At 39.0% G+C, this 12,010-nt stretch overlaps 1 protein-coding gene across 1 annotated transcript in view; it reads left to right on the plus strand.

Moving 5' to 3' along the window:
* Window positions 1-12,010, plus strand: part of atrnl1b (attractin-like 1b) — a 115,868-nt gene that overhangs the window by 100,193 nt on the left and 3,665 nt on the right. Inside the window, 1 exon segment of the mRNA XM_036572753.1 lies at window positions 5,669-5,783. Within this exon segment, the coding sequence (XP_036428646.1) occupies window positions 5,669-5,783 (115 nt within the window).

The raw sequence follows: 12,010 nt of genomic DNA on the forward strand, positions 1-12,010 counted from the left end.
GGAACATTTTTAATAGTAGTATTGTACTTAAAGTAGAACATGTTCTTTTTCTGCACGCCAATTAAAATGTACTTTAGCCTGCTGGAAAGTGGACACCCCTGTTCTCCGAACAAGGTAAATGCATGTTCTGAACGATTCAGTCAGGGTATGAAATTCAAATAGATCTTTAAATTATGCATACCTACTGGGTTTACACAATGGCAACAGCCAGAACCTGACGTCTCTGAGTGTAGATTTGAAAAAAGAGATTTGTGGTAATTAACTGTGATTGGTGGGCTTTGTGAAATAATGAAGTTTAGCAGATCTAACTTCAGGCTAAAGAGCAGGCTCCAGAGTAGACAGCTGCCAAAGCTATCAGCTCAGACTTTGCAGTCGATTTATTATTAGGGTGGACCCCTGCAGTCTAGAAGGCATGACCAAGAATTTTATCACTAACCCGGAACCCCATGACTGCTATTATCAACTGTAAACACACAGCCCGTCTTACTCCATGGTGGAGACTGTGCTGTGTCCTTCACATCTGGACATCTCCCTGCAAGGCTATGCCTGGGAATTTCAGGACGGGAAAGAATATCCAAGGGCGACAGCTGAGTGACTGAGGGTTTTTGTCAGGGAAATCACGTCTCTTTCAGCAAATGCTACATAGCGCAATAAAGAGCGAATGTGAGTTCACAGAGGAAAATAGAAAGAGAGAAATTCTGTACACGCAGCGGTGGAGAGGTTGAAAGGAAAGCCAGACGCCCCCTGCCACCCCCCATCACTTCGAAACAATGGCTTTGAACTTTTAAGTGCAGCACAAGTGGCCTCTTTTCCTCTCAAAGAGACAGATATTGCTCTGATAACAGCCTCTGTCCACTGGGCCTGATGGACGTCACTGTCAGCACAGGCTTAATTTGACCTTTCACAAGCCCCTCCATGCCTGGGCCATCTAACACAATAAGTACTCTTACAATGTGTGTGTGTGTATGTGTGTACGTGTGTGTGCGTGTGAGAGAGAGTGAGAGATTAAGAGAGAAGAAGTGCATGAAGGTGTGCCCACTTGTGCACACACTGATGCCACAATGCTTTAAATCTGTCATCTTTTCATCTATGACCATTTTTTTTACTGGCTTTCACACGTGTCATGCGTTCATATTATTGATGTCATAGGACTACTGCATTGAAATCCTCTCTGGGTTACCACTGCACCTTGACCGGTCCACTCTTGCCTTACTTAAGTCTCTTACTGTACTTAAATACAGTAAATTCTGTAATGATAGAAAGTGTTGAGAAAAATGTAAGATATGGTCCCAACACAAAATGTTCTAAGGTCCCACTTAATGCATTTTTAGCCTAGTCTCAATGGGCTAATAAGGGGATGGTATAGCCATGAGAAATTTTGGGCTAAATGTGGGTAGGAATGTGGAATTATTGGAATGGGAACAAACTGAGTAAAATTTCTAAACCAATCGAGTACCTTGTGTTGGTGATATAGGGGCCGAAAGACAAAAAGCATAGCCGTTAGCAGTCCCCCCCCAAAAAGTCCAGATTAACATGTAAATATGTGTGAGTTAGACAGAGGACACGTTATATGCTGTAAAAATAAATATCTCTTGCAACAGAAAAAACTATTTAGTGAACAACAGTGTTTCATTAGCTTGCTTGGTTTGCTTGTGTAATTAATTGTACTCCAGACACTAAAAGAGTACATAGTAAGATAGTTAACAGAAATTTGGGGGTAGGTTTTAGAGGGGGTGTGTATCCTTATTTGTGGCTGATTTTGCCACAATCAAACAACAAAAGTTTAGCGAGTCGTCCCTGGACATGTATTCTAATTATGAGGTCACGTCTGGCCCTGTAAGACACTTTCTATCCTTATTACACAATAATAAGGTCAGTACTAAAAAGTCCTGAAAACAGGTGAGCTAGTGAGTTTGACATCCTTCTGTGATGTTAATATTATACATATTTAATCCATACTAGGTGCCAGTAATTCTGGATCTGCTTAAGTTACTTGTTACATTGTTACTGTTACAGCAGTGCACAATATTATAGTGGTATGATAGTAGTATTGCTTTGGCTCATGTGTCAGCTGACTGATATAAACTATTCTCGAAAAGAAAGAAGCCATTGTTATCAATCTTAGAACCAAATGTTACAGTATCTTTGTCTAATCTGATCTTTTTTGTTTATAACAAATCAACTGCCAGCTTGCCTACCTGCACAAAGTATGAAAAGATCCTTCGTTAGTTTGTGTGAAATTACTGTACTCAACACTAACTGACAATTTTGCTCCAAAAAAATGTATTAATGGTGCTGTCAAACTTTTACACTACTCTTTATCATCACAATTTGATCAGATCATTTTATTTGGTGAACATGCTATTATATATAGCCCTTTGTCTTCAGTATGCTTCTTGCATAGATATGGCTTTAGTAGCCTAACATACTAAATGCATACCAATGCAAACTTCAGCTTGAACTTTTCACTATACTCTAAATACTATAAACAATTTTTTAGAATCCCAGAAATTGCAAGTGCTCATAAATTACTATAATTTACCACTGCCAATCAAATTTTAGTCTGTTGCGTCCACTGAGACGACAGTAGATTCAGATATTACTGCAGAACTCCTGGTTGCTGGAGTTCAGCCTGCCAGCACATCATTAGCATACTAGTCCATTGTGACGTGATTCGCTAATATTACCCTGCTGAGGTCAGTGTTACGCACGTCTTGAAACATGCCATTAATGGTTCTCCTTGTCATCAGCAAGATTTGATAAGACTTTAGAACTCCAGGGTAAGACAGCTAATTACAATGACAGATTTGTGCTGAGGTAATTGTGGTGATTAAGTTTGAGGTAGATGGGGCTCACTTGGTAGAAACCTGTGACTGAATGCAGGAATCCTAGCTAGGTTGGCTTAAGGCTGAACTTGACTTGTGCTTACTCATACTTAAAGCTGACAATTGCTCGCTTTTCTTGTATAATAAACTATTTTGGTAGCTGAGAAAACTGTAACATTCACTAACGGATACAGTACTGTGCAAAAGCTCCACTTGCATAAGGAAGGGGAATGTCAAAGACTACTGAAATGGTCAACATCAGTTTAAAAGTATGTAAAATTTTCCCCTTTAAAAGAGATAGGAGAATATGTTTGGGATTGCATGGATTCTGAGAAGCAGAAAATGCAACCAACCTCTAATACTCAACTTTAGAATAGTGGAAAAATATGCCAGCAGGTTTCTCAAAAAGAGTGGAAGCTGTAATAAGGGCAGAGGATGAACACACTAATTACTGAAAATTGGATATTTTATATAGTTCTATATAAAATCTGTTAAGTATGTTTTATGTTTTGACTGGAAATTACATGAATTATAATTGTAGGGTGACGTTTTGCACAGTACTGTGCTTAAGCAGGATCTTGAATTTTAGAAAAAAATCTTTTAATAGTGGAAAAAAAAGCCTCTCTACTGCTGAGTCAGAGTGCAGAGTGCCAGAAACAAGAGTCTCTTAATAGATGGAGAGGATCTTGAAGTGACAGTGGTCATAGCAAACACTTCTGGTTAAATGGGGTGACACTTATGTGTCTTCCTCTTCACTTAAGTACATAAAACAAGGGAATCTGCCCCCTGAAACATAATCTGCCCACAAATCCAGATGGGATCCCTGCAGGCACAATCAAGGCTTGACCATGTCTGGCAAGCGTGGAAGTAGCAAAGTACTAGATGACTTGCTAATTGATTAAATTTCTGAGATATGAGAACTTGGCACACTGTAGACATACAGGAGAAAAGAGACTTCAGTCAATATCGGGAAATGCACTCTAAAGAATGATTGAAATCTCTGTCGATGTCAAGCTGAGAGACCTAAAAGCTGGTTTCCACCAAGACTTGTCTTGAACACACCACCTAGCCACCCTTTCTTTTTAGAGTCATTGAAAAGTCCATTGAGTGACCCTTGCCACCAGTTGTGTTGTTTTCAAAAAGTATTGGACAACAGCCTGGATATGAAGTTTTAATAGAGAAAAAAGTATTGTTGGTGCAGTGTGTTCATGGTGCTTTTTCCTGAGACAGATTAGATGCATTGTTTTGTTTAATAAGAAAATAAATGAAGAGTTCATTTGCAAAAAACAATAAATGCCATCCTTTAAAAAAACAAGCTGACTGTTGTAAATTACTCTTAACACATTCTGAACCCAACATTACAAAATGTTGTTCCACATATTACATGCATTTACACCAGAATTCTACTAGAGAGGTCACCAAAACTTGCATAGTGTAGCTGGAACTAGTATGGTGTTTTGGTTTCTGGGTTTTTTTTGTTTTTTTTGTTTTTTTTGCAGGCATGAGTGACAAGTGACAGTATGTTCACTTAGGAGCAGTTCCTCAATTAAGTTTTTTTCAGAAGACACCACAGCTCTCCCTATGGCTTTCTATTGGCTCAAGCTTTTGAGCTTTGCAGATTTGTGGGATTAGGGTTCATCTAGATGAACTCTGCGCTAAGCAAATTTAAACACCTACTTTTTTGCATTCATGCATGCTCTACCATTTATGAGAATTGTCTTTTTCACCTGGCATATTTTACTTGCGTTCGGACCACTACGTACGTACTCCTTGATAGCCAAGATCAACATTTACAGTGATAATGTATACTTAAAATCTTAAGACTCTTCACCAACCTAACAGTTGTTGCTCTCAAGAAAGTTGTCTACTTTCAAAGAAGAGTAGACTGAACATCTTTTCATCCTTTTGAAGATTCCCTTTAGCTGATGTGTTTTCACTGACAAGTCACACCAAAGAAAATGACTTGGCTGTCACAAATCCACAAAGACCATACTGATGCCCCAAGTTAAAGTAGAAGAAGTCATAAAGGAAGCATGTCACTACAACAAGAAGGCGAAAATGGAAAGGGGTGAACTTAGCAAGGGCACACAAAATAGGAGAGAGATATTGAAGATCCTCAATAAGGGCATCAGCAAAGCATGATTTATGCTTTTTTTTATGAATATGAATTTATGAATTATACAAAGGTATGTTGCAACTGTTTCCCTTGTTTGTTTTTTGGAACCAGTCTCATTGCAGTACTCAAAATATTGCACACCGTTACACAATGCAGTGCTCTGCTGTTGATACATGTACATGAATACAGTATGCTGTGTTGAATATAAATGCTGTCTGCAGATTTCAGAAGCCTGTATAAAGTTCTTGTCAAATGACTGACATGGTAACATTGTAACCAGTTGAAGGAAAGAGTGGATGATGACCTTTTAAACTCTAGTGTTGACAGTTCCTCATGCCTTTTCTTTCCTTTTCCACTCTGTTGTCACTGAAAGATTGCACTGGTATCATAGCCATGGTGATGCACAGAGATAGTGCTTATGGAATCAGTGACTACATGTCTGAGGTCACTGAGAGTGGTTAACACCAGACACAACACTGTGTCTTCTGTGTTTGTGTGACTGTGATTTGTGCTATATTTGAGTGATTTGTTAGTGGACTTGATGATAATGTGTGGATGTTCTCCTGTTATCTTGTGAGATGCAGCCTCCACAAACTTGTGAGGCATCACACTTGGCCCATATGTCGTTAACTTTGTCACTATATATTCTGAATCAGGTCGGCCTTTGGGTTAAAGAGTATGCAGTTAGTTTATTTGTATATTTTCTCTTTATTTAATCTCTCCAAAGGGCCCTCCCAAACCTGTTGCCATGGAGCCCTGTTCAGGGGGGAAAGCTGCAGTGCTGACGGTGCTCCTATGCCTCCCACGAGGACCATCAGGGGTTCCACCTCCTGGACAGTCAGGTATGTGGCTCTAAATTTTGTACTAGTTTTAATCCTGGGGAAAAAGCTGCATTACTATACATTTTTCTTTTTCTTTTCTTTTTTTTTAAAAGTAGTTTCAATTAATAAGACTTATAGTACACTCTGAGTTATAAGTGTCTTTGGGAAAGGTGAACAAAAAAAAGACATGAAGACATGTTGGTTGTTCACTAGCTTGTAAAGCATTCAAGGAAAATTAATCATCAGCAAATGAACTTTTTTTTCCTAAACATATTGTAGTTACTGGCATCCTTAAAAACACGTTGAGACAAAGTATTAAAAATATCTTCCTGTTTATGCGTTCATTTATATTTTTATGTTTTTGAAGGTTAATTTGAGTCTTCAGCAACTCATCCACACCTTCCTGTTCCACTCGGTTATAGATATGATGCATACTTTAATTGTAACCAGATAAACAATAAAGACAAACAATAAACAGTAAAATATTATGGTAAGTATGTGATGGCAGGCAATCATATATGTCATATATATGAACATATGGTGTTTTCGCATATACCTGGTTGCTTATCTGTGTTAAAAGGCACACTGAAATACAGTCAACTCCTGACTCACTATCCATCCATCCATCCATCCATCCATCTATCTATCTGTCTATGAACACTGCAGTCCATGATCCTATATCAGTGTAGCAGACATTGTGACAGCTTCACAGATGTATTCTGTAGAATAGTTAAAAGCACTTTGGGCAGCAGAAAAAGAGGATTTTCATGTGTGAAAAGTGTGCACAACGAGGCTATCAAATTCCAGGATGTTTTAGAGCAAAATGTGGTTGCCTCTGCTTTTAGGCTAAAATTAGGTCATTGTTTGATCTACCAGCAGGACAGTGAACCAAAGCGTTCCTCTACAAATGTAGAAAAAAAAGTCATTGACCACAGAATTAAGCATTTCCTATGACCAGCTTATCCAGGATGCAATTCATAGTGAAGAACTAATGATACTCAAGGGTCTAGACATATGGCCCAGATTTCTTGCAATGTATTCTCTCACCTTATAAACTGTTGTAGAGAAGAAATTGTGGTGTTTTCAGTAAGATATTTGATTTTATTAATTCAATATTGATCCCTAAATTCTCACTTAATGCTGGCCCCAGAAAGCCCACTAGTTATTTTGAATAGAAATCTAATGTCTAATAGAAACATAAGCTTTTTTAATTCCTTTTTTCATGTTTAGGGACACAGCTTGGGTTTGCTGTTCACCATTTAAATTCAAAATATGACTATATGAAATCTGATATATGGCCACCTGGCTGATGGCTGGCTCCAATTTAGCATTATGCCTTGAACCCAGGCATGACCCAGGCATGCTGTTCCACCAGCCAAAATTGTATGAGAATACAGAAGCACATTATGTCTCATGGTTTTACAATTGACCTAATCATGCTTTACCCACAAAGGCAAATTGGTAGACCTACATCATATTCATAGTTGTACTGTGAGTAAACTGCCATTTGCAGACTTTACATTTTGCCCTCTTATCTTTACAAATTTCAGTACACCCATTATTTCTGTTGTTCTTAGGCTCATTAATTATTAAAATAAACTAAAATATAACACTTGTCTGATTTAGTGTTCAGGTATACTTCTGAATAAAATAAAAATGCAGACAGGATGTGGTTCCCTAAAGACTTGGTTGAGAAATTTCAAAATGTAGAAATTTACAGACTGATAACAGTGTTCAGTTGGTAGTGAAATGATTAACTCAGATAGCCCCATATTTGTTGTTTCTGCTAGATTCATCCCAGGGCTCTCTGCAGGGTCCGGAGGTTTCATGTATCATGTGTTTTATTCATCATTCCTGTTTCAGTGCGTAGTTGTGGTAACTGCTTTGAGTAGCACATTCAGAGCCATCCTCCCACCTTGTGCTCTTGTGACACTGACAAAGACTTGAAGGTGCTAAAAGCATGGCCAACACCTTGTGGTTATTCAGTGCTAACACGGAGACCTTTTCATCGTTGAAAGATCTGCGACAATTGAGTCACAAATTATATCTAAAAACAGCATGCGCCTACTTCAGGCCGCTGCATCAGGGTTCCTGTGAAAGATGGAGGAGTCTGCCATAATCTTGACTCATTTTACCATCATTTGGTTTCTGGGTTTTTGATTTGTTAATGTAGCATGCAGTGAATTATTCTCATTACTGCAGTGTGTCCACATATGTTTCTCATTTCCAATGTCATTTTTTTACTTTGTAAGAAAAAAAAAATTGTATTACTGTTTGTCCAACTGTTGAATCTCTTCAGTGATCTTCTCCTTGTAAACTGTAAGCATATCAACCAAAACAACAAAATGTTGTGTGGCACAAAAAAAAATGTCTCAATGTGTAGCAGTAGTGAGATGAAATGGCAAAATACTGTATTTTGCCAAACTAATAATTACCTTTAAAATACTAAAAAAGATTACAAAAAAGCGTTATTTACAGATTTATCTTCAAACCTTACTGTGCTTCGAGTATGCCAATGAGTATGTGGTCATTTAAATTGAAAAATGTTCATAAAAATCTTTTTAAAGTCAATTAAATTATTCTGAATTGTCCACCCATCATTTGTACATCCAAAAAACCCTAAAAACATTCAGTTTTAATCATTTGAATTTTGTTAAGCTGGGTTGCAGTATTTGTCATGTTTGTGAGTGTAACCTACTATAAGCCTATGACTACATATGTTGCTTCCCAGACACTGAAACCTGAGCTCTGGCAGGAAGTCGGACCAGTAGATACATGTCCCTGTGGTGATTTGGTGTAGCTAGTCTGTCGCTTCTGGCCATATTCCCTTACACCACAGCGGCTAACCTCCATCTTAGTCTCTTGTGTTTCTGCCCTGGGTTGGAGCAGCTCTGCCAGCCTTTGTGGCTAATTATTGCATGTAAATCGAGAGATACATTAGCGGATATTGTAGCCGCTTGTCCGTGTCCTTGAATTTGATGGGGAGGGTTGTTGTGTTCCCAAGTGCAATAACCTCTACAAGTGTACAAAGCGGAATCAGAACAATCAATGACAGCATAGCGGTGTTCTCTGGGGTTCAAATCTTTGCTCAGTTTGGGCCTTTTTACGTCTCCAATCCAGAGCCTCTGTCTGTGTCCATTTTACAAAGGACTTTTCTGTTACAGGACTGTTAGCATCAATCTAACACACCAGTACTTTAAATTTTCTTATGGAACCTTTCCACTTGCTCTATTTCGAGGTTGTTGTGCTTTTAAGGTACTGTTCTGAAGGTCTGCTTCATAGATTTATCTGCTAAGAGCTAGCGGAGTGACAGTGTGTGCCAGAGAAAAGCCCATCTGCCCCTCCCTCCCACAGTAGGTCTGTCAGTCAACACGCTGCTTCATGGAACCTCAGCCCTTGAAGCTCGGCTTCCTCATCAGAAACTGACTGATCTGGAAAAACTTCTGTTTCAGTGCATCTCTTCTAATAGTTGTAGTTTGACAAGCACAGCAGCTCAGAATGTACAACAGCAACAGCTATTGTGCAACAAGAAAGGAAATGAGCTTTTTATATTGAAAGATGGCAAAAGCGGCTGCTTGTTGTCCTGTTGTGGTTCGTCATGGAAAGTTCTGGCAAGAGGCACTTCAGAGACAAAGCGAGCGAGAGTAAGAGCCCCGGCTTACGTTCAACAAAAATATTTTAAGAGAACAGGGCCCGGTAAAATGGCTCTAATGTTCAGCAGATGTCTCTTTCCTGTCACAGTTGAAAGAGGCCCATTTTAGTTCAGCTGCTGTGCTTTTTGGAAGTTACAAAGCAGCGGAGCTTCGTGGGTGTTATGTCTGTCAGGGTAAAACAGAGCATCACCTACACAGTGCAAGTCAGTGCGCGAGTGATGTTGGAATTGAGTGAGGAGTCGTCAGTGATGTCTGCTGTCACCATGCTGCTCCTGCACATCTCTCACTACCTGCTGTGATGTGTGATCATGAACCTCACACTGTTTAATTCAGAGATGAGTGAACTCCTCTTTGCTCCGTCAGGACCACTCACTTTTGTAATGAACTCGCAAAACGGTGTAGTTTGCATCAGGTGTGACTGACAGCTAGTTAACTGTACAGAAGTTAAACTACATCAGTGAAGTTCGATGATCTTGTGACATTGGTCTTTCACTGTTTGTGCACTCTGCTGAAAGTGAGGAAAAATGATTCACTTTTCACATCTACAAGACATGCATAAGTCATTTGTTTAGTTTCCAGTCAAAATAGCTTTTTAGAACAAGCTAATAATTTTCAGTGTCAGAAGACACATTTAACACAAGCCTTAAAACTAAGTATTATATCAAACTTACATATTTACTATGTTTACATGTTGCATTCATTACAGCTTTAATGCTTTTTGGGGGGCTTACTTTCAGTTTTTCATAGAAATCTGAAGAAAATTTTACCCTCCTCCAAAGTTCAGTCTCAGAAGTTAGTTGTGTTTTCTGATTCTCACGATCCGAGTGATCCCAAACTCATTAAGTAATGTTGAGGTCTGGGGCCGTATTACAGAAAATTATCTTTTTGTCTTAACTTAAGATCTGACAGGTCAAGATAAGATTTTTCACAAATTTGTATTACAGAAGCAAATCTTATCTTAATTTAGGAATCTTATCTAACAGCATCTTATCTTAAGTTAGGAAATCTTAACTTACTCGATTGAAGTCGACAATCAACTGTTGTGTCTCTTATCTAGTAACCGACCATACGCGCACAGCTGATACGTAAACACGTAATCAAGTTAGTGAGCCAAACAGCTAACGTTAGCTGCCGTTAATGAGATAAAAAAGGTCAAACAAAAAACGAAAGCATGATAAACTGAAAGTTAAGAATATCGTAACAGTGCTTCGTGCTGTTAATCAGAGCGTCGGTGTGTCCACTTTAGTTTCATTTCCCAAACACTTTAGCAGAGCACGCTAACTTTATTCCTCCTAATAAACAGACACACGTTCAGCTCTGTCTCCTCGTTATTCACTACCATCACTGTAATATTTTGTCTGAGTTTTCATAAACGTAATCGCATGAAAGTAATAAGAAAGGGGACGATGGAGATCGCCTCTGCAGCGTCTGGGGCTTTTAAACACTGTTACAAAAAACTCAAGTCAAAGCACCATTTTCAGTGTAGAAAACGTAGCTTTCAGACTCATAGCACTGAATTGTCTTCTCATAGTGGAAGGATTAGTGGATTATCTTAGATCTAATCTAATAAAATATTCGTAGGTCTTTGTTAGGATGTCAGTGAGCAAAATGGCCTAAGAACTATCTTATGTAACACGGAAATGTGCGAGAAACAATGTGGAACAACCAGGAGCACATAAAAGCTTATTACTCATGCCAATAACACTGAAGCCATGTTCACAACACTGACATCAATGGCACTGAAGAAATAAACCCATGCGACCTGCTTACTACCACAGGTAGAGCAGCAAATGGCAGGGCTTCTGAGGAGACTTCATGAGTGTGTCAGCATGTGGAAGTACTTCACATAAAAATGAGCTATACGTTTTTTGGTTGGTAGTTTTTTTTTCTTTTTTTGCATTCAGCCACTCAGTGGGGAAAGGTCAGATCCAAAAATGGTACATTAAATGGGCTTTTTAAAAACCCTTGTGAATTAAACAGAGCATTAGCAACATTAATTGCAAACCCATAAGTGGCTTTGGCTATAGCGTTATTATGGGCTCACCTCTAATAATTGCTCAGTGTCAGGTTTTAACCACAAAAAGTTGTGGAGTCTGACCAAATGTATTTGAAGTCGCAGAAGGTATTTTAGGAAACGTTTCAGACAGCAGAGAAGCAGTTACCAATATGTTTCCAGCCCATTAGGTTGCTCCCAAAAACTCAATCACAGCAATAGTCTGGGATTTTGGGATCACACATCATCTTTGGAATGCACACTAAGCTGGCTGAGGTATCAAATGTTATGTCTGATAACATGAGTGCTTGTACTCAGTGCTTTTTGGCAAACCACACTGTTGACATCCCCTTTGCTCTAGCCCAGGTGTGATGGCTAATAAATCGGAACAGGCCAGAGTGGCTGTCGGCGAGTCAGCTCGTTCCTGGATGTAAATCCTGTTCACCTGGAGCGGTCGTGGCTTCGTCTTGACATGCTAAATTCAATTCCTTTTGGCTGGCCTGTCCTGAAGTAATGAATTGTTCCCCTCCAATAATTGTATTCCTTCAATAGCAGGGAGGGAGCCGAGCCAGGTCAGTGCAGAACACAAGTGCCTGTTTTGT

Source organism: Colossoma macropomum, unplaced genomic scaffold, assembly GCF_904425465.1.
Source record: "Colossoma macropomum unplaced genomic scaffold, Colossoma_macropomum, whole genome shotgun sequence".
NCBI classification, from domain to species: domain Eukaryota; kingdom Metazoa; phylum Chordata; class Actinopteri; order Characiformes; family Serrasalmidae; genus Colossoma; species Colossoma macropomum.